General features: G+C 37.5%; 1 protein-coding gene across 3 annotated transcripts in view; it reads right to left on the bottom strand.

Annotated features, from left to right (window-relative positions):
- Positions 1 to 4,365: 4,365 nt before the first annotated feature.
- Positions 4,366 to 27,753, bottom strand: part of Afg1l (AFG1 like ATPase) — a 198,995-nt gene continuing 175,607 nt past the window's right edge. For 2 of the 3 annotated variants that reach the window (XM_048784887.1, XM_048784924.1), the window contains 4 exons: positions 24,648 to 24,692; positions 11,140 to 11,280; positions 7,964 to 8,077; positions 4,366 to 5,447 (listed from right to left, as the gene is read on the bottom strand). In XM_048784887.1, the coding sequence (XP_048640844.1) occupies positions 5,322 to 5,447; positions 7,964 to 8,077; positions 11,140 to 11,280; positions 24,648 to 24,692 (426 nt within the window). In that variant the 3' untranslated portion in view covers positions 4,366 to 5,321. The remainder of the gene's footprint in view (positions 5,448 to 7,963; positions 8,078 to 11,139; positions 11,281 to 24,647; positions 24,693 to 27,753) is intronic. The other variant, XM_015499929.2, reaches the window with a different exon arrangement.

Here is a 27,753-nt window from a genome sequence, read left to right as displayed (position 1 = left end):
CAGTGGCCAAGTAAACAGGGCAACACAAAAATAGGAAGTTTATCTACACTGAACTCCTTTGTAGAGACTCTTGCTGATAGTCCTAAAATCAGCCAGGGGATGATTTCTGGAGAAGCCCAGTTCAGAACTTTTCTGTGGAGAAAGGGGGTGCCACTACACCAGGACCCCTAAGCCTCACAGCAACAGCCTGTGCTACCTTGAAAATGCTCCAGTCCATGAATGAGTGGCCCCAAGCCTGGAGGCCCAGCAGTGGGCCTTGACCTCTGCACTTGCTGGCTATGCAGTCACAGGCAAAGCTCCTCTGTAAAAAACTGCTGTACATTAAAATCCCATGGGAGCCTTAAAGAGTACAGATCTGGGCCCCACCTCTGTCCAAGGGTACTGACCCTGGAGGTGGGACCTCAGTCGCAGATGTGCAGCATTGCTATGCAACCCTCTGCGATTCTGGCTTTTTCCTACCAGTTCATTCCACTGCCCACAAGATGGTGCCCTCTTTCTGAGAAATCTTCCATATTCACCAACAGAGCAACAATCCATTTTCTGTATAAAGCAATCCTGAAAAAATGAAATTGAATTTTATGACTTTTCCCAACATCTCATTAAGCCAGAATCCTGTGCCCTCAGCAGTTGCTATTTACTGAGTCTCTTTTCCCTTCTGCTACAAACCACGGGGTTGGGATGTGTCTTCAAAGGGTGATAATGCAAAGGAGAGGGTAGGCATTGAGTGCTGACTTACAATCACAATCACTAGTATCAATAACACCTAATATTCATTTAATCCTTTGTCATCTGCAAAATGCTTCTCACCAACTATCCTCAGAATGATCCTATAAAATGGTCATTATTATACACATTTATGAGATGAGAAAACTGAAGCTCTGAGCTCTCTGGTTCAAGGTCCAGGTAATAATTGGCAGAACTAAATGTTACCATCCCAGACCTTGAGCTCTTTCCACTGCATCACAGAGGCGATAGCAACTGCTGGGGACTCAGAAAGTACAGCCCTGAGAGGAAACTTCTCAGGACATCCTCTGGAAGCAAGTCAGACAGATGTCATTCTGGAGCTTCAAGCCATCAGACCAAAGATCAGTAGTCAGAAGTATTTGACTGGACCACGTGGCCAACTGAGGTAACAGCTGTGAGGTTTCTAGGGAGATGCTGGACAAGTCAGCAGACACTCAACAGGAGGACAGATTTTATTATTTTTTATTTTGGGTTCCAGGAAAAATGAACTGCTATATTCCAATGAGAACAACTAATCTTAATTCTGTCTTAATAAAAAGTTATAAATTTGTTTCCAAGAAAATTCTTTCTTTACCAGCAAGTGATGTCTTATATCAATGGATCTAACAAAGATAATTTACAAGATCACTTACAGACTTGCTGCCAGACTGATTTCCCTAATTGATCAGAAACTCAAGTGTCAGAGATGCCAAAGCCATCCCTCAGGGCATTTTATCTCAGATGAAGGGGCTGCATCTGTAGGTTCAAGCTGCGTGGACAAAGAAAGCTGCTTTCAGGACAGAAGCAATGAGATGGAAAATTTAATAAATTAGCATTTTGATAATTTTACTGATTTCTAATGTGTATCTTAGCAATTCAATTTTCTGTGCATTAGCTTCCTGATTTATAAAATGATGACAATGATACCTATTTTTTTAGGGATCAAAAGAGTCTCCTTATTAAGTATTTAGAACTATGCCTAAGACACAGTAAGCATGATGTGTTTCTTAAGTAATGGATATGAGCACATCCACTTTTTTACAAGTGCAATTTTAATATTTTCGAAATTCCAACTAATTTTGAACTTCTGTTATTTGCATACTTGTACGTATAGAAAATATACTTCAGGAACATTAAAGTATTGCCTCAGGATTAAAATTTGAAATCCCACTGAAGATGCACATTTGATTAAAACAGTCTTTTTGGCTTCAGAAATCAGTTAACAATTCTTTAAGTCCACCATGTTATTTGTCTTGTGATTACTGTTAACAAATAAACCCATGCACTGCCTAAAGAAAAACAAGAGTAATATGCTAGGCAAGCACGCTACCGCTGAGCCACAACCCCAGCCCTCCTTTATTCCTTCTTGACCCCCTGTTAAGTCTGGAAACTACGGATCATTTTGGACGGCCCCCACAGCACTTTCCCCTGACTCTGGTGACTTCCTCAGCCTGGGTTTCTAGGTGAGTTGGGAGCCTTCTTTCACAGCAGTCTCAACTGAAGCTCCCTCTTTGAAAATACTTGCAAAACATTCCAAATAAGAGCGTGTGCTCTGAGGGGATATATGCAAACCCAGGGACAAAGACTGGACTGTTGAGGACAGCGAAGGGGAAGGACTCAGAAGAAAGGCACATGAATTGAAATGGAGTTTTCCAATCAAGTGGCTGTTTTTCATTTTGGTCTTACAGTTTAAGCATTTCTACTTAGAAAATCCAAAATCTGAAACGCTCCAAAACCTAACACCTTTTAAGTGTCAGGACACAAGGAATATTCCATCCCCAACATATGATGGGTCACATAGGCACACTAGAAATATTGTATAAAATTGCATTCAGTCTATGTATATGAGATTTATATGAACATAAGTGGATTTTGTGTTTAGATTAGTATCCAATCTTTCTTTTTTTTTGGTGGGGGGTATTGGGAATTGAACTCAGGGGTATTCTACCACTGAGCCACATCCCAGACCTTTTGTATATTTTATTGAGAGACAGGACCTTGCTAAATTGCTGAAGCTGGCTTTGAACTTTTGATCCTCCTGCCTCAGCTTCCTGAGCTGCTGGGATTATAGGCATGCACCACCATGCCCAGTTAGACTTTTATTTTTCTTTCTTGCATGCTGTTTTATGAAATAGACTTTGTGGACAGGAGATGAGAATGAAGATGTACCATTTCCAGCCACCGAATCCCTTCTTATTCTCTCTTGATACCTAGTTCAAACCCAGTCAAATCCTTCCCAGGCCCTATCCCCACGCCACATATGCCCTACTTCTAGCTCAGAAAGATTCTGACAGGCCCAGGCTGGGGGAGGGAGAAAGAGGACGACAGAAGTGGGTACAGGCTCCATTTGTGGTGGTAGAACGTGCACTAAAATTTTACCCTGTGGAAATGCTATTTTAAAAGATGTTTAAAGTTTTTTAGTACCAGAACTACAAGGTAGCTACACTGGGAATTATAGAGGCTTCTGTGCATCAAACCAGGTCCTAACTAATATTCATCATTGTTTCTATGAAAAATGAAATTTTATTCCAAATGCCTGACCTTTGATGAATGAACTTTTCCGACAGTATGGGAGTGGGACACTGGTCTACATGTACCCACACATTCAAGTACCGTTTCTTTTTCTGTTAATCACATTGTACATTTCTCTGTCTCTCCATAAATACCATTTTTTTATTAAGGAACAGAATAGTATCAAAAGAAAATGTGAAAAGCAAAAAGTTAAGATTTAGGGCTGGGGTGTGGTTCAGTGGTAAGCACTTGCCTACCAGACTCAAGGCCCTGGATTTAGTCCCCAGTACTACAGAAAACAGAAACCAAAAGAAACTAAGATTTAAAGAATAAAATTAAACATTTCATATTTATTGAGTTCAAAGCAATGGTTCTGATATAAATGCATCTTCACTGAGTTACAAAAATGAGTCAATACTAAACATGATCTCTTTTTCATAGCAAGAGTAGGAGGCAGTGTGAGATAAACACAGCACAAGTTTTGTAACTGTCAACTGTGACTCTCAAAAGACAAGCAACTTCACTTTTCTAAGCCTTAGTTTCTTGATCTGTAATCAGAGATGGTTATATTCACTTCCTAGGACCACTTCTTTAATTGACAAAATATAAATATCTTGCATTAAATCTAGCACATAGTGGTTATTTCTCATCCTCTCTCCTTGTATCTAATCTCTTTGGAATTCCCTGTTTTACTTCAATAAAAGTATTTTTAAACCTCATTTAGCTTTCAGAAGCCCTTATTTAAACTTTTCCCTAGGACTGGGTATCCATCCATCTATCTGCTTGATTTACATTATCAGTTAATGTCCAAAACAGACTAATGTGGATGAATTCTTAAATACTAGGTAGGTTCAAACAGCCTACTTATTTTGATAATTGTAATCATTGTTTCTATGAAAAATGAAATTTTATTCCAAACGCCTGACCTTTGATGAATGAACTTTTCCGACNCCCCCCCCCCCAAACAATCCTTGGTTTTCACAAGACTGTGGATTTTATTTTCTCCAATCCCCCCACCCCCACCCCCTGGCTCTGGATTTAAGATTCTTTGAAGAGTCTCAACCAGGATCACTTTTCTGAAAATAGTTAGCAAAGTCAGGTTTACTTAAATGAATTAAGAAATGATCTCAATGAAGGACAAATCCGATTTTATTTAAAAGAGAACTGTCGGGTGTTCTTTCCTATTTACTATTAGGTCCAACTCTGCAGAATCAGCAGCAAGCGTGGGGAGTGGCATTCTGCAAAGAAAGCCGGTGTGGATGGACAGTGGAAGAAGGCATTGTTGACAATGATGAGCAGACGTCGGCTCTGTTGTTGGGATGTCTGTGACTCTGTCTCCTTCCAACACTCTCGCTGATACTTTCTTGGTACCTGCCCTCCCACTGCCTGCAGAGGGTGAGGGCAGGGATCTGACTTGCTCCTGACTTGATGCTGTCATACTCCTCTTTGTCCAGGCAACTCTGTGTCACCATGAGACAAGGCCCTGCCTGCCAACCTTAACCCCAGGTTAAAGTCACACTTGTTCTGACATTAAGGAAACCTGAAGGCCTAGAGGGTTGATAATAATTCAAAGACAAAAACCTATGAAGAATCACACACATTAACATTCTAAAACGTTATTCCCTTCAGTTTATAATAAGATCAGAAGGATTTGTTTTGAATTGAAATGGTTTATTTTTTGCTTTACCCTCTTATAAAAGATGTTTTCATAAGGTGAGATCACCATGCCACAAAAGCTTGGTGCTATCCAGACAATTTGTATTTACTGTATATTTATGCATTCAAGGTTCATTCAAGTAGTTCAATGTGAAGCTAAAATGTCTACTTTTACAGTAATCTTCAGGAGTGATGATTTTAATTTTGTGGTGCAGAAATAAGGCCACATAAATAGGCAAAAAGTACATCTGTGAAAATGGTAAGTCTTTAACTTACTAATCCACTAAATCTTTGACAGTAATTTTAGATTAAAATGGTCCAGGGGACAAAGTGCATAATTAATGATGAGAAAATGATTCCTTCAAGTCTCACAATACAGAGTTCTCTCTGCATTAACCATTTGTCTCGTTTTATTCATGTGAAAGTGACAGTTACTTCTTGCTTCTGTCCCCTTCATTCCAGTACTGTTCAGTCTGCATTTCTGTGAGTCGGGAAATTGTGCGCTGAAATGCAAAGATTTCCTCTTCTCCAGTAAACATAGAGAGTCCTGCCGAGTCCTGGTCATAAAAAAAAAAACACACACACACAAAGAAAATCCCAGCACTAATTAAAATCACCCCAAGTGAAATTTACAGGACTAAGTACAGGTTTTAAAAAACTTTAGGTAAACCTATTTAGATTAAAAATTTTTAATATATTTTTTTCATATATGATCTTTCAAATTAGACTAGAGAGTCAACTATAGTCAAACCTATAAGCAATAAACAGAACAAATTACCAGGGAAAAAACTTAAAACAAAAAACATTACAAGAATAATTAAAGCTTAAATAATACTAGAAAATCCAAATATGAAAGATTTTGTTTAGAATGAGAGTTCTCTGCAAACCTCTAGGGACATTCCAGATAGAAAAGGAATTCTTTTTCCAAAAGTGCACATCAGAAATAAGTAATGGCATGAATAGTATTCTGCTAAGTTAGGAACAGGCTGAGATGTGCTTCTGAAGCTTCACAGGCAGGGCCTACTGCCTAAGGGGGCTCCTTGAGGACAAACCACAAATAGCTTTTTCCAAACAGGGTGAACAGATATCCACTCTGCTGCTGGCATGTCTATGACTCTGCCTCCTCTGGACACTTTTGTTGGGTTCTGGGTCCTGGAGAATGTGCCTGGGATCTGACTTTGCAAAAACCAGAGCTGCTTCTGGTCCTCAGCTTCTGCGATACGTGGTCCCCTCATTGAGGGTTAAGTTGGGAACACTGTCTCTGTGAGGCCCTTTAATAGCCTGGAACCAGTGATACCAATGTGGGCTCATGGCCATTAAGTGGCTTTGAATTTTCCTTTCTTTCATTAGGGTTTGCTATTATGCTCTTTCAGAGAAAAATTCTGGACCATCTTCTCTCTGATCCACTGTGAACCTTCGTGACCCAGAGGTCACATTTCCCTAATTTCTTCATATATTATTGGCCCCAAGCACTGAGCTTACTTTGGTGTGTCCTGATCCCAGGAGGTAAAATTTGAAGGCCTATGATTAAATGACTTCAGAAATGATTTGATGTAATTCCTCAAGTATATTCTTTAAAAGACAATATTTGGATGTAAGTATTGTTCTTGGTTCTCCCAGAACCATTTCAAATGGTCCCAGCATAGGGGGTTTTAAGTAGCTAATTATTTCTACACTACTGTGATCTAAATATTTGTGTCCCTCTAAAATTCATATGTTGAAACCCTACCCCTTCCCCCACCCCAAGGTAATGGTATTAGTGGGTAGAGCCTTTAGAAGTTGATTAGGTCTTAAAGACAGAACCTTTAGGAATGGGATTAGTGACCTTAAAAAGAGGGTCCAGAGAGATCTCTCACTGCTTCCACCATGGAGGTTCTTATAAAAAGATGGTGATCTGTGAACCAGGAAGTGGGTCTTCACTAAAAACCAAATCTGGTACCTTGAATTTGAACTTCCCAGACTCCAGAAATAAATTTCTGTGAGAAATAAATTTCTGTGTATATAAACCACTTACTTCATGGTATTTTGTTATAGCAGCTTGAACAGACTAAGAAATACACATTTTTTAAAGCACTTTTTAAAGAATTACAAGCTTTTTTGTCCCAAACTCCTGAGAATACATAATTTCTATTCAGGTCAATATGGAATGGGCATACTCACTCCAAATGGGCTTTTACTTCTGGGGCTGGAAGAACAGGATCCTTAGCTTTGGAAGGAGTGTTAACAGCTTTAAATTTTGATTAATATTTCAGTTGTCTATAATTGGGAAATATACCCTGCAATGTTTTCACAGAGGAAAAAGTCACTTGTGTTTAGCCTGGGGTGAATCTAGACTCCAAGTTCCAGAAGAACTGGGCCAGAACCAATCTGTCCCCTACAGAGTGTCCCCAGAGCCTGGCACCCACAGGTGCTTCATAAATGTTTGTTGCATAAAGGCTAGAGATAATCATAGATTTCTTTTTTTTAATATTTATTTTTTAGTTGTAGTTAGACACAATACCTTTATTTTATTTATTTTTATGTGGTGCTGAAGATCGAACCCAGGGCCTCGCACATGCTATAGGAGTGCTCTACCGCTGAGCCACAACCCCAGCCCCAATCATAGATTTCTTTTAAAGCTGGAGCCTTCCTGAGCACTCCACCATCCTGGTCAAGCCAGCCCACGCTCTTGGTGTGATCTCTATGAATCCAGCGATCACAAAGAAGGATATCCAGAAAAGGCATCATGGTGTAGCAGAATGAGCCTGGAACCAGACACCATTTCCTGGGGTTCACGTCTGGCCTGCCATTATCCAGCAGAGTGGCTGCGGGCCCATTAGTCTATCTCTCTAGACTTCATTTTTGCCAAATGCAAAACGAAGCATTGATCTGCACAATCACTAAGGTTTCTTATACTTTAAGATTGTAAATTAGTGATATTGAGAATGATAATAAGTCTGCTACACTGGCTTTAGAAGAAAGCAGCAAATCAATAGTTAACTATATATTGCATTCTTCAAAATGTAGCCAGGTATCAAACCAAAAACAATTAAGCTGTTTTATAATAAAAAGAGATTATGTTAATATTGCCTACCTGGCTCAGTCCCAAATCATCCATCAGTATTCTGCTTTGCTCCAACTCACTGTCATGATGTTGATGCAAAAATAAGCTTGATATAGGAGTCGTTGCGGAGCAAATTATGCGCACCTGAAATAGAGGAAAATGAGTAAATGGTGTTACTCTTTATATTTTACAAGTTGAAAGTAAGAAAAATCTCTCACAAAATAAAGATCTGTTTGTCACATCAGGAAGCTTGGATCTTTGCTTTGAAAATGTCCATAATTTTTCTAGTGCTTTGTAGTTAAATTATATTTTAAAAGTGCATAATACTTTTCAAAATATTTCCAAATAGCTTATACCATGCTGTGAACTAAGGAGCAAACGTTTCAGTGAGAAACTTGAGAACTGCTGAGGTCTCAGCTCATGACATCAGCCCAGATCTTCTGGGTCTAATCTGATGTTTTTTCCATTTCTGCCATGGTTGGAATGTTTGTGTTCCCTCCAATTCATGTTGAAACTTAGTCCCAATGCCACACAGTATTAAGAGTTGGGGCCTACAGGAGAGAGTCACAAGAGGAACACAGGATCTGTCCAAACCTTGATCTTGGACCCCCAACCTCCAGAACTGTGAGATATAAATTTCTATTATTTGTGAATTACCCAATCTACGGTATTCTGTCCCAGCAGTGCAAATGGACCAAGACCATCACACTCTGCTGCTGATCACATCTGCGCCAGGACACACTGTAAAGTAGCTACCACTTTGCTGCACAGCTGACAAGTTAAGTTCAGCATGTTAGTCCTCAACCCTGAGCTTCCAAAATGTACATTTATATCAACATCCTGCCAGAACATTCTTCAAAAAAGACTAAGATTTACATTAACGTTGCTTTATTACATAAGTATTTGAGTGAGCAGATATGTGTATGTGATCAGATACCAGAAACAGCTGTACATCTTTTGTGCATTTTTTGGGCTGACGTCTGTCTACTAGTTTAAATATAAAACATACTCCTCTTGATGTTTAAAGAATTCTAGGTTTGTTTTCAGCTATCCCTTTAAAATCATTATTTAAATAAATACATCAATATTTTAAAAGAACATGTTGACATTTGAGACTAGCTTTCCCATATCCAAACAGCCTCCTACCCCTTCTTATAAATTCTTTTCATTACAAATGACACTTTTTTTCATTATTTAGATGACAATATCCTTATTTCACAAATTTCTATGAATACACTCTAGAATAAAATCTGTTTAATGCTCTCAAATTCTGAAATAAGATAACCTGGCCTATATTTTATAAAGATTATAATGTCTAAATGTGTGATTTAGTTATAACAAATGTTAAGAGAGTGGTCCATTACACTGCTAGAAAAATCCTTGTATCTTTAAATAAAGAAATGAAAAGTGGGAGTGAGGTGGGACTAGCGGGTGGGACTGAGGGATGGGATCACAGGCTTTCTTTAAAGTATTTCCAGGTGAAATACAAAAATAATAAAATTCTTGATCCTCCAATCTAAGACCGACCTACTAATGCCTCTCCACCATTTCCTTCTTGAAGACTTTGCCTGTAAGATCAGTGCCACCTCCAGGCTCATACTCTTTACTCTGGACCCCCTGTGATTAGTGGGGAGCAGTCTCTGCAGAAGGCAGACATTCATAGTCAATGGGCCTTGATCCCAGCTCCAGGACCTTGCCTCTGCTTCTCCTAACTTCCTGACCACAAGCGTGTCCATGAGCAGCAGTTGCTGTCCTTTGTGCTCAGCCCATCCATCCTGGGGCCCTGGCTGCAAACTCCCTGCCCTAGTTACCCTCTTTCATCCTGTGCATGGAGTTCAGCCCTCACTCCTTTTAGCATTTATATAAAACCCCTGTTCCAGGACCCATGCTGGGTCCTCATTTGATGGAGTGAGCTCTAGAATCTGGATTTTAAGTAGCCTGGACGATTCTAATGAAGATGGTCCTTAGAAGATTTCCCTGTGCCACCCTCATCTACCCCTTTCAGATCCCTGTGCTTTCCCCAGACTCTCAGTACCATAATGTCCAAAAAGTCACCCTGCAGTGGTGACTGAACATGGACTTCTGGGGCCATGTGAGTCACAGGTCTTTGACACAACTAAAAGCTCCAAGAAGGCAGGTGCTGTGACGGCTAATGTCACTTACTCCCAAATTTTACGGCTAATGTCACTTACTCCCAAATTTCTAGCACTGAGCACTGTGTCTGGCATGATAAAGATTATTGAATGAATGAGAAAATAAAATATTGAAACCTCACCTCACCCTTGCAGAATATTCTGTTTTTTGTCTTCCCCCAAGTCCCCTTGATCTTATAATTACTGCTCTATTTAATTCTGTACAAGAAATAGGGAGTAAAACCATGTTTAAATTAACTCTAATTTAACATCATACACGTATCTTTACTGACAATATATATTTACAGCTGTATACTATTAATTGTGGCTCACCTTTACTAAGAGTTTGCTATATGCCAGACAATGTTCTTACTACCTTACATACTCATTTCACCCTCACAAAATTCTTTTGAGTATCCTGTTCTTTTAGAGAAGGCAACTGAAGCTCAGAGAGGCTAACCCAGTCTTCAGGACAGACAGCCTGGCTCCAGCAAGCACTCTTTTACCACTAAGCTACAATGCCTTTCATGAATGAGCAGTGGTTCTGCAATCCAGGTGGAAACACACGGGTCCCAATAAACAAACAACAAGATGGTATAATGCTAGTTTCTGGGTCATAGGGCAAGAGAATTCTAATATTGTTCATTCATTTTTCTACCAGCCAACCATTTATTCAGGCCACACATATTTATTAAGCACTTGGTCTGGGCCAAGCATTGTGTTGATGATCATAGATGGTGCATGTGATCCTTCTGGTAGAAGGATGGAATCATTAACGCAGCAGAGTAATTGTGATGGGAGTCTGACTGTAAAACTGCTACTGCTACTAATGGTACTTGTACACCACTCAGCCTTGGCCAAGTGTTGTTTCAAACACCTTAAATGGATTAGCCTTTTCAGTCCTCATGACAACACTCTGAAATAAATCCTATTACAAGTCTGATTTGTAGACGAGGAAGCTGTGGCAGAGAGGAGAAGTAAGTGGTAGAGCCAGGATTCCAGGCCAGGAATCCTGGGTCACCTGGTTTTGCAATCCAAAATGTGTAGTTTTGAGAAAATGTATTACAGCCTTACCTTGAAATCATAAAAGTTATCGATGAGAGTTATGAATCTTCGAGCTTGAGTCCTCTTTGCCAGCGTAAACTGTGGAATGTTTCGTAAAAATACTGTGTCAAAATTCCTAGATAGTTCCAAATAGTCACTGGCTCCAAGTGGCTATCATTAAAACAAAATAAAGAAAAGAAAGAGATTAATACTGGTTGCCTTTGGGTTGGTTTAATTTGAAAACTCCTATCACTCTGATGTAGACAGTGGCTTTGGGGGTAATGACCAAAAGGGGCAGTGTTTTCAGACTAGGTTAAGGACACAGACAGTGGACCCTGTATTGCCTTAACAATGGTGTAAAATGTTGGCAAGAAAGAAGAGTGTGGTGGAAGTGAAAGAGTATTTCTGGCATAGTCTTAGCTGGTACCTTTTAGGAATCTGTCCTAAATCTAGTCTTTTATATTTTTATTTAGGACATAATTTTTTAATACTTATTTTTTAGTTGAACACAATACCTTTATTTTATTTATTTACTTTTTCTGTAGTGCTGAGGATGAAACCCAGGGCCTCGCATGTGCTAGGCAAGCCTTCTACCACTGAGCCACAACCCCAGCCCTTTATGACATCATTTTAAGTAGGCCTGCTACTGTTTGAATGTGAGGTGTCCCCCAAAGCTCATGTGTGAGACAATGCAAAAAAGTTTAGAGATAAAATATTGGGTCATCAGAATCTTAACCCAATCAGTACAAAGGGATTAACTGGGGTAATGCAGGTAGGGTGTGGCTAGAGAAGATGGGTTCCTGGGGGCATGCCTTTGGGGTATATATTTTGTCCTTGTTGAGCAGAGCTCTCTCTCTCTCTCTCTCTCTCTCTCTCTCTCTCTGCTTCCTGGTGCCATGTTCCAGTTGCTTTCCTCTGACACACCCTTGTACCATAATATTCTGCCTTCCCTCCAGCCCAGAGCAATGGAGTTGGCCATCTATGGACTGAGACCTCCGAAACTATGAGCCCCCAAATAAACTTTTCCTCCTTAAAATTATTCTCGTCAGGTCTTTTGGTCACAGCAGTGAAAAAGCTAAGGAAATGTCACCTCTGCTCACTTTAAGTTGTGTGTGATTGTATTTCATGAGTAACAAATCATGAGCAAGAGCATTTCTGGCCCTCTAGAATGTGAAAGATCAGAGACTGGGTGGCTCAGGTCCCTCTGAAAGCTCCTGGGTCACCAAGAGCAATCCCTAGGATGCAGGAGGCTGAGCTGCCTCAGTTTCAGGCCAATCCATCAATACTCCTTGCTGTCCAGAAATGCCTCACTTAGGGCTCCTTTGTCTGAAAACTTCATTCAGAAAGAATGCTATGGCCGAATTCCTGGGAGAATTAGGGAGTACAAGGGGGAGGAGTCATTCTTTCCTTAGCATCCATTTGTTTAAGCCTACCTTTCCTGATAGGACATTTCCTGATGTTCCTAGCCCCAAAGAATGTGTGTGCAGGTAGTTTTCATAATGTTCATGGGTTAAACAGATGTTCTAGGAACAAGAACTTTCAACCTGCAGGTAGAAATATTTTTGAGGATCTTAAGTCTTCACAATCCATGAAAGTCTGTTATACTCAGTACAGAGGTACAAGTCCTCAAGAAGACTAGAAAGGTGTAAGTAATTCAGACAGTTAAGTTCTGGAGAAGGAGTTCCCTCAAGAGAGAAAGCATTTAAAACAGAGAGAGAGAGAGAGAGAGAGAGAGAGCAGTTCTAAGACAGGGACAGCAAGTATGAGACCTGGGCAAAGGGGCACAAAACCTGAAAGAACAGCACAAAGAATAACCAGACTCCTCTGGGAAGGTACATATGGTGCCCACATCCGCCACCCCCCCATCTCCTCTCACCAACCAGATACAAATGCAGTCTGAAGATCTTTGTCTTTCTGTTCTCCTTCCCTCACTGCAAAGATTCTACCTCCAGACCTTATGCCTGGTTCTGAGTCAAGACACTCACCTCAGCCAGGGAGGGGCTTGAGGGTGCTGTGGGTTTGAGAGCTAGTTTTTGATTTAACCCTGGCACTCTTGCCAGGGTATGTTGCTGTCAAGCCTGACAGAGTAGGAGCATGTGTTAATGGAGAAGCTAGGAGCAAGGGCTCTAGACTGCCTGGATTTGAATCCTCGGTCTGTTACTTGTTAACTGGGCATTTTTGGTAAATTACATAAATTTTCTGTTCCTTGGTTTTCCCATCTATAAAAATGGAAATCTGGTTCTAATCTCACAGAATTAAGGATTAAATAATACATGTAAAGCATTTAGCACAAGTGGCTGGGGCATTGGATACCTCAGCATCCAAACCATTTTGGTTACTTTTATTATTATTATTTTGAACTCAAGTGATTGGGCTCAGTACAAATAATTTGAGAATGTGAAGAAATTTCATTCTCAGTGAGAATGTTAATTTTCCTCTACCACCAACTTCACCCAAAACTCTAAATCAGCTTTTGTGCATTTGCCTGACCTTGGAGTCACAGCAGTGACCACAGGAGATTGTGGAATCACCATGTAATGAAAACAATTCCCAGAAGAGAGAAGGGAAGGCAAAATAGTGTCTTTTTGTAAAAAAAGGATAATAATAAGACTTTCACACTCAGAAGCTGCTTTCTTGAGATCAGTTAGAATTGAGTATCTCATCTTTTGTAAATCAGAAGGTATATTTAAAAAATTGTAAAACCTCATATTAGGTATGTAGTTATGTATAATTAAGCTCACTCTTTATGCATGGATGTGATTTCTATCAGTATAACTACATGCCCAAGGAAAATCATTATCAGAAGTGCACTGAAGTGCCTAGGGCAACTGAAAATCAGAATTTTGCCCACTCAGCTGTTTTACAAATTATACACCTTTGTCAGTAGGTGCTGCATTTGCCATCATATTAACAAATAGCCCTCTCCTGCAGATCACTAAAACAATTATGTGCTCATTCACATAAAGAAAAATAAAGCTTAACATAATTACCTATCTCCTTTAAAAACAATAGTGGTTGGGGGAATATAGAGTTATTGTTTATTGCATACAGTTTGGGATGATGAAAAAGTTTGCAGATGGACGGTGACGATGGTGGCACAATGGGAACATATTTAATGCTACTGAACTGTTAAAATGGAAATTTTATGTTATATATTATTTTATCACATTAAACACTCATATAATAAGAAGAGATTATTGGTTGCCAAAGAAATGAGGGAAGTCTCTCCCCCCCCCCCAAAAAAAAATCAACTCCAAAAAATCTCTGCCCCAAAAAATATCTTAATCTTTTATTAAGATTAATTTAAAATATTAAAAAATGTAAATATTTTCTTGCACTGGCTTTGATGTAGAAGTGTCCAAGAAGTAACACTCAAAATTTCAGAATTGAATTTGGTGAGATATGGGGATTCAGATCATGGGTGAAAACATAAGTAAAGGCTTTGGAATCACTGGCTCTGTCACTTGAACAAATCTCTCTGAACTTAGTTTCCTCATCAATAAAGGGGATTATAAGAGAACTCATCTCAGGTTTGTCCTCAGGAGTCAATTCTTTATTTTATTTACTTTTTTTTCTGCAGTACTGGGGACTGAACCCAGGAGAACTTTACCACTGAACTACATACATCCCCAGCCATTTTATTTTTACTTCGTTTGAGACAGGGTCTCATTAACATTGGTCTCAAAATTGTGTTCCCCTTGTCTCAGTCTTCTGAGTTTCTAGGATTACAGGCATGTTTCACTGCACCCGGCTGCTAAGGATTCAATTCTTGACTGCATATAAAAAATTTTTTAACAGTGCCTGACACATAATAAGTGTTCAGAAAGTGCTGGTTATTAATTTACAGAATTTATGTGAGAGTTCAATGAAATGACTTATGCATAGAGTACACTATTTGGAATATAATACTCAATAAATAGCTAGCTATTATTTTATTAACCATTAATCTTTTCCTCAGATTGTGAGGCCAGGGAGCCTACGAGTGAATAGGTAAACTGACTCTAGTTTACTTCTACTCTTCCATCCAGTAGGTAGAAGCTGCTCCCTCTAGCTAGTCCACTGAGACCCTACACACCTTGGTTCTCCATAAGGTCATATGTAGGTAACAAAAATTGCTCCTGCCTCAGGCCCTGTCTTTCTGTCTTTAGCAACATCAGCAGCACCACATGGGGGTGGAGAGGAATCCTCATGCCTACATAATGACAGTCCCCAATGCAGGACATGGCACAAAGGAAGTGCTTAATATTATTGAATGAATTAGGGAGTAAATGTATGAATAAAACATAAAATAACATGGGCAGCAGGCCTACCCCTTCTTTTATCATTAGTCTCCAAAATAATGAAACACATACCCAAAACACCATAGGAAAAACTATAGAAAGATACAGACCAAAATATTAGTAGTAGTTACCATTAGGTAGAAGAAGAGAAGATGAATTTTGTCTCTTTGTTATATTTAAAAAAAATTTTCCCAGTGAATTTATATGTTATTTAAAAAGCAAAAGCAATAATGCTTTTTAAAAATAAAAGAGGAGGTTATTTTTATAATGTGCATTCATGTCTCATCTATGTGAGATTACAATAACCAATTTTGGCGTGGGCATTTCTTTATTTCTTTTTCCTGATAAGTTTTATTAATCCATAGGCATTCAGTTTTTTTCAAGGACATTTTAAAAGAAAATGTAAGCTTCACATAACTTTCTGTTACAGTTTGACAGAGGAAGTCAAATTTGATATTTGGATGATATCTGACTTTAGTTACACAGGCACATTCAACTAATGATTTCTCACACTAAAGCAGTAAAAGAGAGAATAAGGCAGAATGGCAGGATTCCCAAATAGTTCACAGTCAAGCACCAAGCCCTCAATGTCAAAATCCATATCCCAGTCCAGGTTGATTTCCTTCCATTTATAAATCATGTCTTAATTTTGCAGTCTTTTCCAGGCAAGCTTGATGAGTAGTATTAGGTCAGTGTTTCTTGTCTCCATGATGTCAGATGACATCCAGCCCATCTGCACATGGACACGTGCTCCCCACTTGAGTACCTAAGTACTCTAAAATGAATCTAGGTTAGACTTCCTGTATGTTCTATATGTACTCTCCTTTATTTACTTATATTTTATTTCTCCACAACTCAGTTTTCTCTGATAATTTTCTCCAACCTATAGTCTGCTCTACATTGTTTCTCCTTAGTTATATTTTATTTGCTCTGAACCTCATTTGTTGGGTTCTAATTTTGGTTATTGCATTTTATAATTCTAGAATTTCCACTGTTTCTTTTTTCAAAATATTATCTTTTTTATAGTTGCTAGATCCCTATCTAAAATTTCCAAACCTATTCTTTTTTAAAAAAATCTCTTTGAATATGTAAACTTAGTGGTTTCACTATGGACTCATAATTTCAATATCCACAGTTCATAATTTTATTGCCTGTTATTTTTGCTTCTCTTCATTCAGTGTCTTATCTCCTTATATGTTTGGTTAATTTTTGTACTGGCTGAGTTTTTCTTTTCTTTTATCAGTTATTAAAACTGAAGTTTATTGTCTCACAGTCCAGAGTCTGGAAGTATGAAATCAAGTGGTAAAGGGGCCATGTTTCCTCTGAGATCTAGCGGCAGCTGGAAATCCATGGCCTTCCTTGGCTTGTAGTCTCCAGTCTCTACCTCTTTTGTCATGAAAAAATTCTTCTCTTTGTGTGTCTACATATGTTTCAGACATGGTCTTGTTATGTTGCCCAGACTGGTTTTGAACTACTCTATTCAAGTGATCCTCTTGCCTCAACCTCCCAAGAATTGAGTCTATAGATGTATACCACCATGCCCAGCTTCTGCTGGATTTTATCTTTGAAAAAAATAATACTTGTAGGAAAAAAAATCCAAATCCAAGGCTTCAAGGACCTGAAGTTTTCTGAGTACTTAGCCCCACATGAAAGGACAGGATTACTTATGTTCACGTTTATTACTAGATATAGTTCTTCAGAGCCCCTCACTTCATCTGCTGGCTGAATAGAGAGAACTCTGAGGATTTGAAGGAAGGTAGAGAATTTAAAGGAAGAAAAAAGCCTGAGTTCATGAAGGACCACATGGGACAGAGTCTCAATGCCATCCTGCACTGGATGGTGATATGAGTATGAAATATATGTTTATTTGTTTATCTTCTGAGACTTAGGGGCTATTTGTTTCAGCAGTTAGCCTATACTAATATTTATTTCATCCTACTTCCTTCATTGTCCTAAAAAGGAGAGTGATACAAACTACAGAGAAAGAATCCAGCTTACAGGAAATAAAAGACTTCCTAAATAAATGTTTCTTGTATAAGAATACTCATTCTCACTATCTAACTATCAAAATGTTCTCTCAAAATTTCTTCAGATTATCATTTTTAAAGTCTTAATCAGGAACTATATTTAGCCATTTCAAGCATTAAACCTAAATCTTAAAACGTTCTGTTTGTGGAGGAAAGTTTCTTACTACAAAATTTGAAAAGATTTTATTTGAAAGTTTTATTCAAATACAATATTTGATACACTTTTATGTGTTTTTTTTTTTTAGTTGTTGGTGAACACTATACCTTTATTTTATTTTTATGTGGTGCTGAGGATCGAACCCAGTGCCTCATGCATGCCAGGCGAGCACTATACCACTGAGCCCTAGCTCCAGCCCAATATTTGATACATTTTAAAATAGCTTTGCAAAATTATTTTTTCTCATTATATAATATAAAAATAATGTATTCCTGGGCTGCGGATATAGCTTAGTTGCATGCACAAGGCCCTGGGTTCAATCCCCAGAACCACACACACACACAAATGTATTCCAAACTACATATTGATGCCATTTATACAGCCCTATATGCCACAAAAATGGTATGATTTTTGAAGTGTGACATGCTATCAATGAGACTGGGAAGTTAATGCTAATGTTGCCACTTACCCTCTCTTTTTCTTAGCATTCAGTATTTAAAGATTTGGGGAGGCATTCAGATATATTAGCTAAAATTCTCTAGAAAATTATGGTAATTTAAAAATATTTGAAGCATTTCTGGAGATGTAAAGAATGCCTAGGTGGGGCAGTCTGATTATAGTAATGGCCGATTGTTCCTGCTTACTTGCCCACACTCTTTGGGTTGTGACTGTTTCACTCTTTTATTAAGATGTGGAGTCTATCTGCCTACTCCTCAGTCTGGGCTGATCTTATAATTTGCCACAGCCAACAGAATAAGGCACCAGTGACAGTTTCCAGTTGTGAACCAAGGTTTCAAGAGGCTTTGCATGCTTCTTTCTGATCACTTTTTTTTTGTAATACCGAGCTAGCCTGTAGGAAGAGGAAAGAACACAAGAAGAACTAATCGTCTCACGTGAACATCCTAGGCCCACAAACAACAGGCTGGCCCCCACACAGATAAGAATCCAGGCCTGATCAGCAAAGCTGACTCAGATACCCAAGTGAGCCCAACAGAGAACAAAAGAACTTCCTAGCCGACCTATAGACTAGACAGCAATAGTAAATGCTTATTGTTTCAAGTCACTGAATTTTAGGTGATTTTATAATACAGCAATAGCTAACTTATTCACTATAATTGTTAGAGAGATTTATTAGGGAAAGCCCATATGTTTTCAAAGTCATTAAAAAGCTCAATCCTTGTAGAAAAATAAGATATAGCATTCATAGAAATAGTTTTACATACGTGTTATGTACAACATATATATTATGATTTATTGTTTGTTTACTTTTTATAACCAATTTTGAAATTTTTATGGTATAGTATAAAATTTACTACCAGAGATAAAATTTATGATTTACTGTATATAAGAACTAAAAGGAAAAAACTTAGAAAATAATGTGGCATCCTTATAAAATGCTGGAAGGCATGTCCCAATTTAATAAAATCAGAGAGTAGGCAAGAAAGAACAAGTTGCCATGAAAAGATATTGAGCAAGACAAGGAATTGCTGCAATCAAAAATTGTAAGAGTATTCTAACAATCACAGGTCATCAGCAACTTGGGAGGCTGAGGCAGAAGGATTGCAAGTTCAAGATCAGCCTGAGCAATTTAGCAAGACTCTGTCTCAAAATAAAATATAAACAGGAACTGGGATATATCTCAGTGGCAGAACACCTCTGGGTTTAATCCCCAGTACAAAAAGAAAAGAAAAAAAAAAGAGTATTCCAACAGAAAAATGGATATAAATTTGAATGAACTCACAAAAAATATAAAAAGCTGGGTGCAGTGGCACACACCTGTAATCCCAGTAGTTCGGGGGGGCTGAGGCAGGAGGATTGCGAGTTCAAAGCCAGCCTTAGCAACAGCGAGGTGCTAAGCAACTCAGTGAGACCCTGTCTCTAAATAAAATATAAAATGGGGCTGGGATGTGGCCCAGTTGTTGAATGTCCCTGAGGTTCAATCGCCAGTAACCCCCTCAAAATATAGATATGTAAAAAGTATAAGGAGCTAATAAATAAAATGAAAATACAGCAAAGCTTAGTAAACCAAAGAAAGACAAAAGAAGAATAACATATCTTTTTTTGTGTAGCAATTCTACAAAGAAAAATAAGTTATGCTTTTCAATGCCAGGAAGCATATAACGAGGCATCCATTTCTCCTGGAAGAGTGAATGTGTTCACTTGTTCCAGAAAACAATTTATTGGACTGTATTAAGAGCCTAAAAAATGTTGTAAGCTTAACTGTAATGCACCAATAAAAAAAAAAATCAGGATGTAAAAAAAAAAATGTTGTAAACTTAACCCAGAATTCCACTTCTAGAAATCAATCAGGAATAAGTGATCAGAAATTTTATCAAAGGCTATAATGTATATAGGATATTTATGACTATGTCACCTAAAAGGAAGCTTAATATCTAACAACAGATAAATGAGTCAGTAAGTTAGGCATATTGACATAATAGAATAATATGTTGCCAACAAATAATGGTATTCATGAAAAATATTTTATGATCTGAAAGCAGGCTTGTGATATAAAGCTAAACAAAAAACCATAATGTGAAGTCATAATTGTATTAAGACATATGTTTTGCTCAATGTTTTTATGTAAAAAAAAAGGCATAAGAAAATATATAAAAATACTAATTGTTCTAATTTGACTGAGTGATAGATGTACAGGTGTGTTTGATGATCTTTATTTTTGAGATTTGTCAAAGGAGAAACAAAATATACTATGACAAAAAAGAGTAAAAACAGAATGATATAGAGAAACAATGTTAAATATCTTTACTAATTCCAAATAAAGTATATTCATTATGTATTTTTATTTTTCAGATATTTAGTCTCTTCATCTTCCCTAATAAGAGTGAATGTGTAAAATACTCAACATAAATGTATAAACAGTCATGCCTCACATAGTAATATTTTGGTCAACAATGGAATACATATACAACAGTGGACCTATAAAATTACAATGGAACTGTAAAAATTCCTATTCCTTAGTATTTTGACTGTACCTTTCCTATATTAGACACATGAATACTTACTATTGTGTCACAACTGTCTATAGCATTCAGTGTGGTAACATGCTAAACAGGTTTGTAGCTTAGAATAACAGGTTGTACCATATAGATTAGGCATGGTGTGAGGTACATCCTCTAGGTTTGTGTAAGTCCACCCTGTGCATGACTAAACTGCCTAAACAGGCAGTTCCCAGAAACTATCCCAATGTAAAGCAGCATGTGACTGTACTAAAGAACATGAGGGGCTACAAATCTATTTAAATCTGCCACTAGTACCCTCATTTACTTCACCATACAAGACTAGAAGTGCCAGAAAGGTCAGTACTATCTCATTCACTTCAGTGTCCCTAGCACCCAGCCAAAAGCAGGGAATAGAGTCTTACATTATACATAATTAGTAAATGAATATACTATCATCAAGACTTCTTCTAAATCAATGAAAACTACCAAGTACTTAATAAATCCTGAAAGAAGTCTGACCACACAAACAACTACATCCCATGCACATGATATCTATGGCAGCTGCAAATATTTATACTTTTATTTTGCATCATTTGATACTCCTATATAAGTAAACCATAGCATAAGACACTTTTTGAAACCATAATTAGTATTGTGAATTCATGCATTGTGCCCTATGAATAATTAAAGCATATGATTACTTTTGAGTACTAAATGGCACTTCAGTTAGTAGCATCCTTGAGTATGTTATTCTAGCTCAAAATTCAAGTAGCATTATCTAATGCAGATTCTTCTTATGATAGATAATGATGACATTCTCCATCTTTCTACCTGAGTAATTAAAAAGTTTAATAGTCTTTGATGTAGCTGGTTACCTGAATAATTTTTCTAGATAGGAACAATTAAAATCTACTTATTTGATGGTTTGTGCATTCTCGACTATTGTCTCAAACTCTTTGTTTCTGTGGAAACCTGATGAAACTTAAAGAACTTTAAATCTATAATGAGTTTGCAAAGAGCATTTGTTTTCCTTAATCACCGAGAATATACAGCTGGATTATACGTAGCACAGTTTCTCTAACAAACTTGCTTACGTCTTTTTTTCTCCTGTATGAGAAATGGCACAGCTGTCTAATTTGGTTCTGACCCTGGTACCAGGAGTGGGGATTTTCTCAAGGCCACAGCAATGTGAAATGAACAAATGTTACCACCATTCTGCCTTCTGTCCTGCAAGGAGAACGTCAGCATCCATGAATGCACTGTCTGCTTCGGTTTCTTTTGCCTCTGCCTCAGTAAAGCTTGTTCTGCCATTATTATTTCAGCTCAAGTAGTAGGATCATTATTTCAAGCTTTGTCTAGATTAAACTGTCCTATGGGGTTACCCATCATCTATATAGACTCTACTTTATAAATCCCTATAGTAATACCCTGAGAACTCCTCATTAAACAAGTATTGTGGCATCTTACTTGTTTACACAGAAAGAATAATCTTTCATATCTTAAAGAGAAGTACCTTAGGAAAAAAAATGCTTGGCTGGAATTAGAATGAATGTGTCCTTCTGAAAACAAACTGAAAATACCATATAAGTTGATGTCAGAACAACATATATGTGTCAAATTCCAAATTAATAAATGGAATAATTAGAATCAGAGTCCTGAAATGTGTTATTTGCAGAGTGAGTAATTGCCCAAGAGTTAGATGACACCTTAATATAGGAAATCTCATTAATACGAAGTCTGCAACACCTAGTTTGGCAATAGCTCACCCTTCTAGGAAACATTGCCAACTCCTATGAATGTTCCTTCAAGTGTTCTTCAGAATGCTGAGGAAATGTTGTATTGCTTGACTTATGTAGTCTCAATAGCAGGAGGCTAGTTCTACCCAAATCTGCCAGATTTTTAACAAACTACTGTCAATGGTTAGTATGGCAGTCTATGGGGGAATAATATTTTAACAGAGCACTTATAGAAACAATGACTTAACAAAAAAATCAAGATGACAAAATATAGAAAGATGCACTGTCCACATGCATGACTAACTTTGCATATACAATAAAGAGATCTCCAAATTCTGGAGATGTCTAATTCTGGAGATTGTGGACTGATGACTCCTCAAGACACAAGTGTGCAGCAAATCACTGTGCTGGGAATACTTCCAATTTGTTTAAAGGGAGAGAGAGTGGGAAATTCTAATTGGCATAGAAATGTTTGACTTACATAGCCTGCAGCACAGAAAACCAAAATGAAAAAAAAAAATGTGGAGCTAAGTTAAAAACACAATGCTAGAAGAATATGAAGAAGTAGAAAATCATTAGTATTAACATCATTATTATTAATAAGCATCACTGAATGTAAGCATTAATACAGCTCCAAGGCAATGCATAAAAACTGCAAAAGCAGCCATGTGCAATGGTACACACCTATATAACTCAGGAGGCTGAGGCTGGAGGTCTTCAAGTTTGAGGTCAGCTTGGGCAACTTAACAAGAGCATATCTCAAAACTTTAAAAATTAAAAAATAATGAGGGTTAGAGAGGGTGGCTACAATGTAGAGGACTTCTGGGTTCAATCTTCAGTACAATAAAAAAAACTGCAAAAGTATCTTACAAGATGGTCAAAAATTAGTGGGGTTTTATTAACCACTTGGGATTGAGTAAACCAGACTAAAATTTGTTAAACAATTAGCTGGCATCTGATTAGAATGGGTGTCCAATAGTTTCATAGATATCTAATATTTAGAGGGAATTGAGAGTTGCTCCTGTAGGAAATGGGATAAGCTGGATTCAACTCCACCAAAAGAATGAAAACAGTGAATGAGTAAGTGAAGCTCAGAACCCAACACAAAGACTTCCAAGCACTTCTAGAATTAGAAAGTCTTTACCCAGGTGCTTTATGCAGACTAAATTTTCAGTACTATAGTGTGAGAAATAGTCAGAGGCAGCCTAGAATCTAAAAGAAACAGGGCTGTTTCCTCAGTTTGTAAGTCTGGGGGAAATAGGCCTTTGCAGATGCTGGTGAACCATGTACTAGAATCTAGCTTGCCTAGACTCTCCTGCTAGTTCTTGCAGTAAGTACTGAAAGTTTCTGAATTAAGATAAAGAAAGGTTTAGACTTCAGATTTTATTAGAAGCCATGGGACCATTTAGAATTACAAGGTTTTGTCTTCCACAGCTCTTGCTATATTACATGACATTTTTTAAAGCATGCTATATATACATGAGTGCATATATGTAATTATTTCATTGGATAGTGGTGTTTTGTTGTTGTTTTGCAGCACTGGAGGTTGAACCCAGGGCAGGATATGTGCTAGGCAAGTGCTCTGCCACTGAGCCATACTCCTAGCCCTCATTGGTTAGTTGAATATTTCTTTAAGGAGTTTTTGTATGAAAGATATTTGGCTAAACAAGATCCACCACTGTTAAACATGTATAATTAACCCTTTAAAATCATAGAGAAATTATTAGAGCTTTAAAAACAGCCAGGTTTTTTTTTAAATTGTGAATTTGGATATTAGCAATCTAGCAAATGCTGCAAAAAAAATAATGGCAAAGGGAAGAAAAACAGCCCAACTGGTGCTAGAATTATTTCACAAACTTGTTTATTAAAATAATGCTATGAGAACTCTTTCTTTTCCCCCCACTGGGCAAGGTATTTTCTTAGTTCAAAACATTGGAAATCTAAACAGTTCTATTAATGCTTTAGACACAGCACTATGATATTTGATTATGCAGACTTCAGAGGATAATAAATGTATGTGGCCAAGGCTGAAATGTTTCCATCTTTTTCTGTGTTCTATTTTTTAATAAGAATGTATACGATAATGATGAAGTAATTAGCAACAGCATTGTTCTACCAAAATGATTGAAATCAGCACCTGAATACTGTCACTTGATCATTAACATAACTGAGTCAAACGAAGCATCCCCACAGTAGAGGGCAGTATTTGCTACATCTCTTTGGAACGAAGGACAGTACTGTAGATTTGCCTGGTTTTGATATCTTTCCAGAAGAAATGTGAAAAATTATCCACATGGTGCAAGATCAGGTTCTAGGCCCTCTGGTATGGGTCTTGTACGTGCATGTGAAATGTAAGGTGAGTCAATTCTAATTGTTACCTTGAAAATCAGGGCTAAGCAGCATGAAAGGTGACATTTAGGATACTGAAAAAGAGAGAAAAATGGCTTTAGAATAGCTAGAAACTTTAAACTGGAAAATTATAACTTCTGAACATGTTAAGGTCTGGTAAATGCAGAGATTTTGTTACTTGTGTTTTATATTTTGCTGATGTTGTTTCTGTTTTCCTATCCTTTTGGGAGACCTTTGGAGAGAAAATGAATGCTTAGATATTTGAATAGCCCAGAGTTGGAAAAGAAGTGGACAGCAAAGAGTTATTATTTTTTGCTGGGAGCCATTAGCCAAGTAGGTATGACAATTTCCTTGCCAGCGTACCCCATGTTGCTGACATTTTGTAGTGACATTGAATGTAGGTGACCTTGCTCAATGACCAGGGCGGATTAGGGTGTTCCCGGTTTAACATAATCGGGTTTAGGGCGTTCCCAGTTTAGGTTCCAGGTTTAAGGTTTAAGATTATTCCTGCTGGGAATAGGGCGTATCCTGCTGCCTGAGTTCCCCTTGAGTTCTCACGGGATTCAGACAGTATATTTTGGAGAGAGAAGCCCAGTGGAGGTGAATTTGGGCAGAGAGTGTGGATTTGGGCAGAGAACGTGGATTTCCCCAGAACATGATTGTAGACGGCTGGTGTGAGTTCGGGAATAAAGAGTTGCTGTTTGAATCTACAAGCTGTGTGGTGGCTCGTGATTGTGTGCCCAGCCAGACTGCGGCATTTGTGCCCAGCCAGACTGTGGCAATTTTTCCTCCCATTCTTCTGTTTTCCAAATCATGGAAATACTCATTTAAAAATGCTAATTCATAATCTAAGGATATTAAAAAGTGAATCAGAGCAAGGTTGAATGCTTCTTTGTGCTGGATACACAAAGGGCCAAACCCTTCAAACTATGAACAAGACTGATAGAATTATTCACTCCATCTTCTTGCCGAAAAGACAACCTTGAATTATGTACTGCCCAAATTTTATTAAACAATAAACATTAATGAAAGGCCTGAACAACACAAGTCTATCCAAGCTCTAACATTTAAAACCTTTTCTGGATCAAGTTGGATATTTCAGAGAAATATCTATTATTGTAAAGCACCTTTTTGACGAAACAGCATGAGTTTAACTGAACTTCACTTGGTTATTATCCCCCAAGCTTGAAATAAGAATCTGTACAATACAAACTTACATTGACAGCAGGAATGTTGCTGAGGAAATTATCCACTGGTATCTTTCAGAAGTCCTTATAAAGATCCAAGTACCAGGAAAATCTTTACTTCCTCTGCTTTGCTTCTATCTTCTAACTTACTAAATATCTTTTCCCCTATTTGGCTGACAGGAGGCTGGCAGTTGATGTAATTGTTCAATTTTAGGAGCCATGTAGTTAATAACAGGAATTTGTGTATACTAACTTTTTCTGTCTTTCAACTTAATTATTCTCTATTTCCTCTTTGCCCTAATTTTTACAAAATCTATTTGTTAAATTCTATTTGTGTGTATATTATATATCTATATATACATATGTGCATATGCACATTAAAATACTTTTTGGAATCAGATAAAGTATATAAACATGCTAAGATTATTCCTTTTCTATTTGTTTTTAAATGTTAGTAATTTATTTGCTTTTAGTTAAACAGGAAGCAAAAGAGAATCAGGATTCCACAAAAACTATGACCAAAGAGCCATAAATACTGCATTAGAAAAAATTATATGGGGTTTATTGATATAATTGTCAAAATTTGCATATGGAAATTTTTATTGTTTCTATCAATAAATGATCTTATTTTAACAATAAAAAAAGAAAAGAAAAGAGAGAATCAGGAAAACAAGTGTCAGTAAGAACTTGAGATAATAACTAGCAGTACTTCTTTTAATATCAGTTAAAAAGTATGTTGTGAGCATCCCTCAGTTGCAGTGGACTAAACATAGAGGTGGTATTCCTAGAGAAGGTGGGTTTTCAAGACAGGGAAATAGTTAAGTATAAGGGAAGGAGAAATATATTTCATAAACACGGAATTGAAAGGTATTTGGTATGAAGGAAAAAGTAGCCTGAGAAAAACAAAGCATCACTGGTATTAGAAAAGCAGTGAAGGAGATTAAAAAATGTATTGTGCCAGGGTGGTGGTGCACACAGCTGTCTCAGCATTCAAGGCTAAGGCAGGAGGACAGGTTGGGCCCAGGAGTTTGAGATCAGATAGACAACAAAGAGAGATCCTGTCTTAAAAATAAATAAATAAAAGTACTGCAAAAGCTACAATAGCCCAGAAAGATGTGAACGTTTAACAATTTGAATTTACACTAGGACGTGATAGGAAGATGATGCAGAAAGTTCAGAGGGGAAAATGATGATACAAAAGGTATGTAAAGTGATTTTCATATCTCTGTGTAACTGTGTATGACAATTGACAATGTACAGAGTTTTTCACATTGTTATGGTTGAAAAGCAGTAAAATAGGTTGTCAAAAACCTTAAGATCAGTGGATTGTTTTATTAAGACCTCCTACAAAGTAACATTTGAATCCCAAGATGTTACCAATCTAGTAAATTGCTTCTATTTTTGAAACGCTTCAATAAAACAGTGAGAAACTTTTATTGTTTCTATCATGACTTTAACTCAACCATACAGTACCTTGTCCCTGATTCCTTCCTTGACTCTTGGGATGACTCATTTTTCAACCCTACCTGTACCCTCATCTCTTCCTTTTTTCGGTGACCTCATTAACTCATAACTTACATTAAGTTCAGATGACTTCATTAGCTCCTTTAGGCTCCAAACTAACATCTCTCTATAAATGATTTCCAGATCTTTATTTTTGGTCCTAGTTTTTAAGCCCCATTCTCTTGTCTCTGGTATTTCTGGTAGGCGTCCTGCCACTACTCTGGTCATTGAAATTCAGAGTCACAGGTGGTTTTTCCTCACCCTGAACCCATTCTTCATCCAGTCCTAAATATTTCTCTCATATTCACCCCATTCTGTCAAATCTAGCATATATGCCTGGGCAAGGGAAAATTAGGGGATTAAATTCAGTCCATTCTGTTTGCGAATATATATATATATATATATATATATATATATATATATATATATATATATATATATATAT

Source organism: Marmota marmota, unplaced genomic scaffold (genome assembly GCF_001458135.2).
Source record: "Marmota marmota marmota unplaced genomic scaffold, marMar, whole genome shotgun sequence".
NCBI lineage: Eukaryota > Metazoa > Chordata > Mammalia > Rodentia > Sciuridae > Marmota > Marmota marmota.
This window is presented reverse-complemented; position numbering and strand designations above follow the sequence as displayed.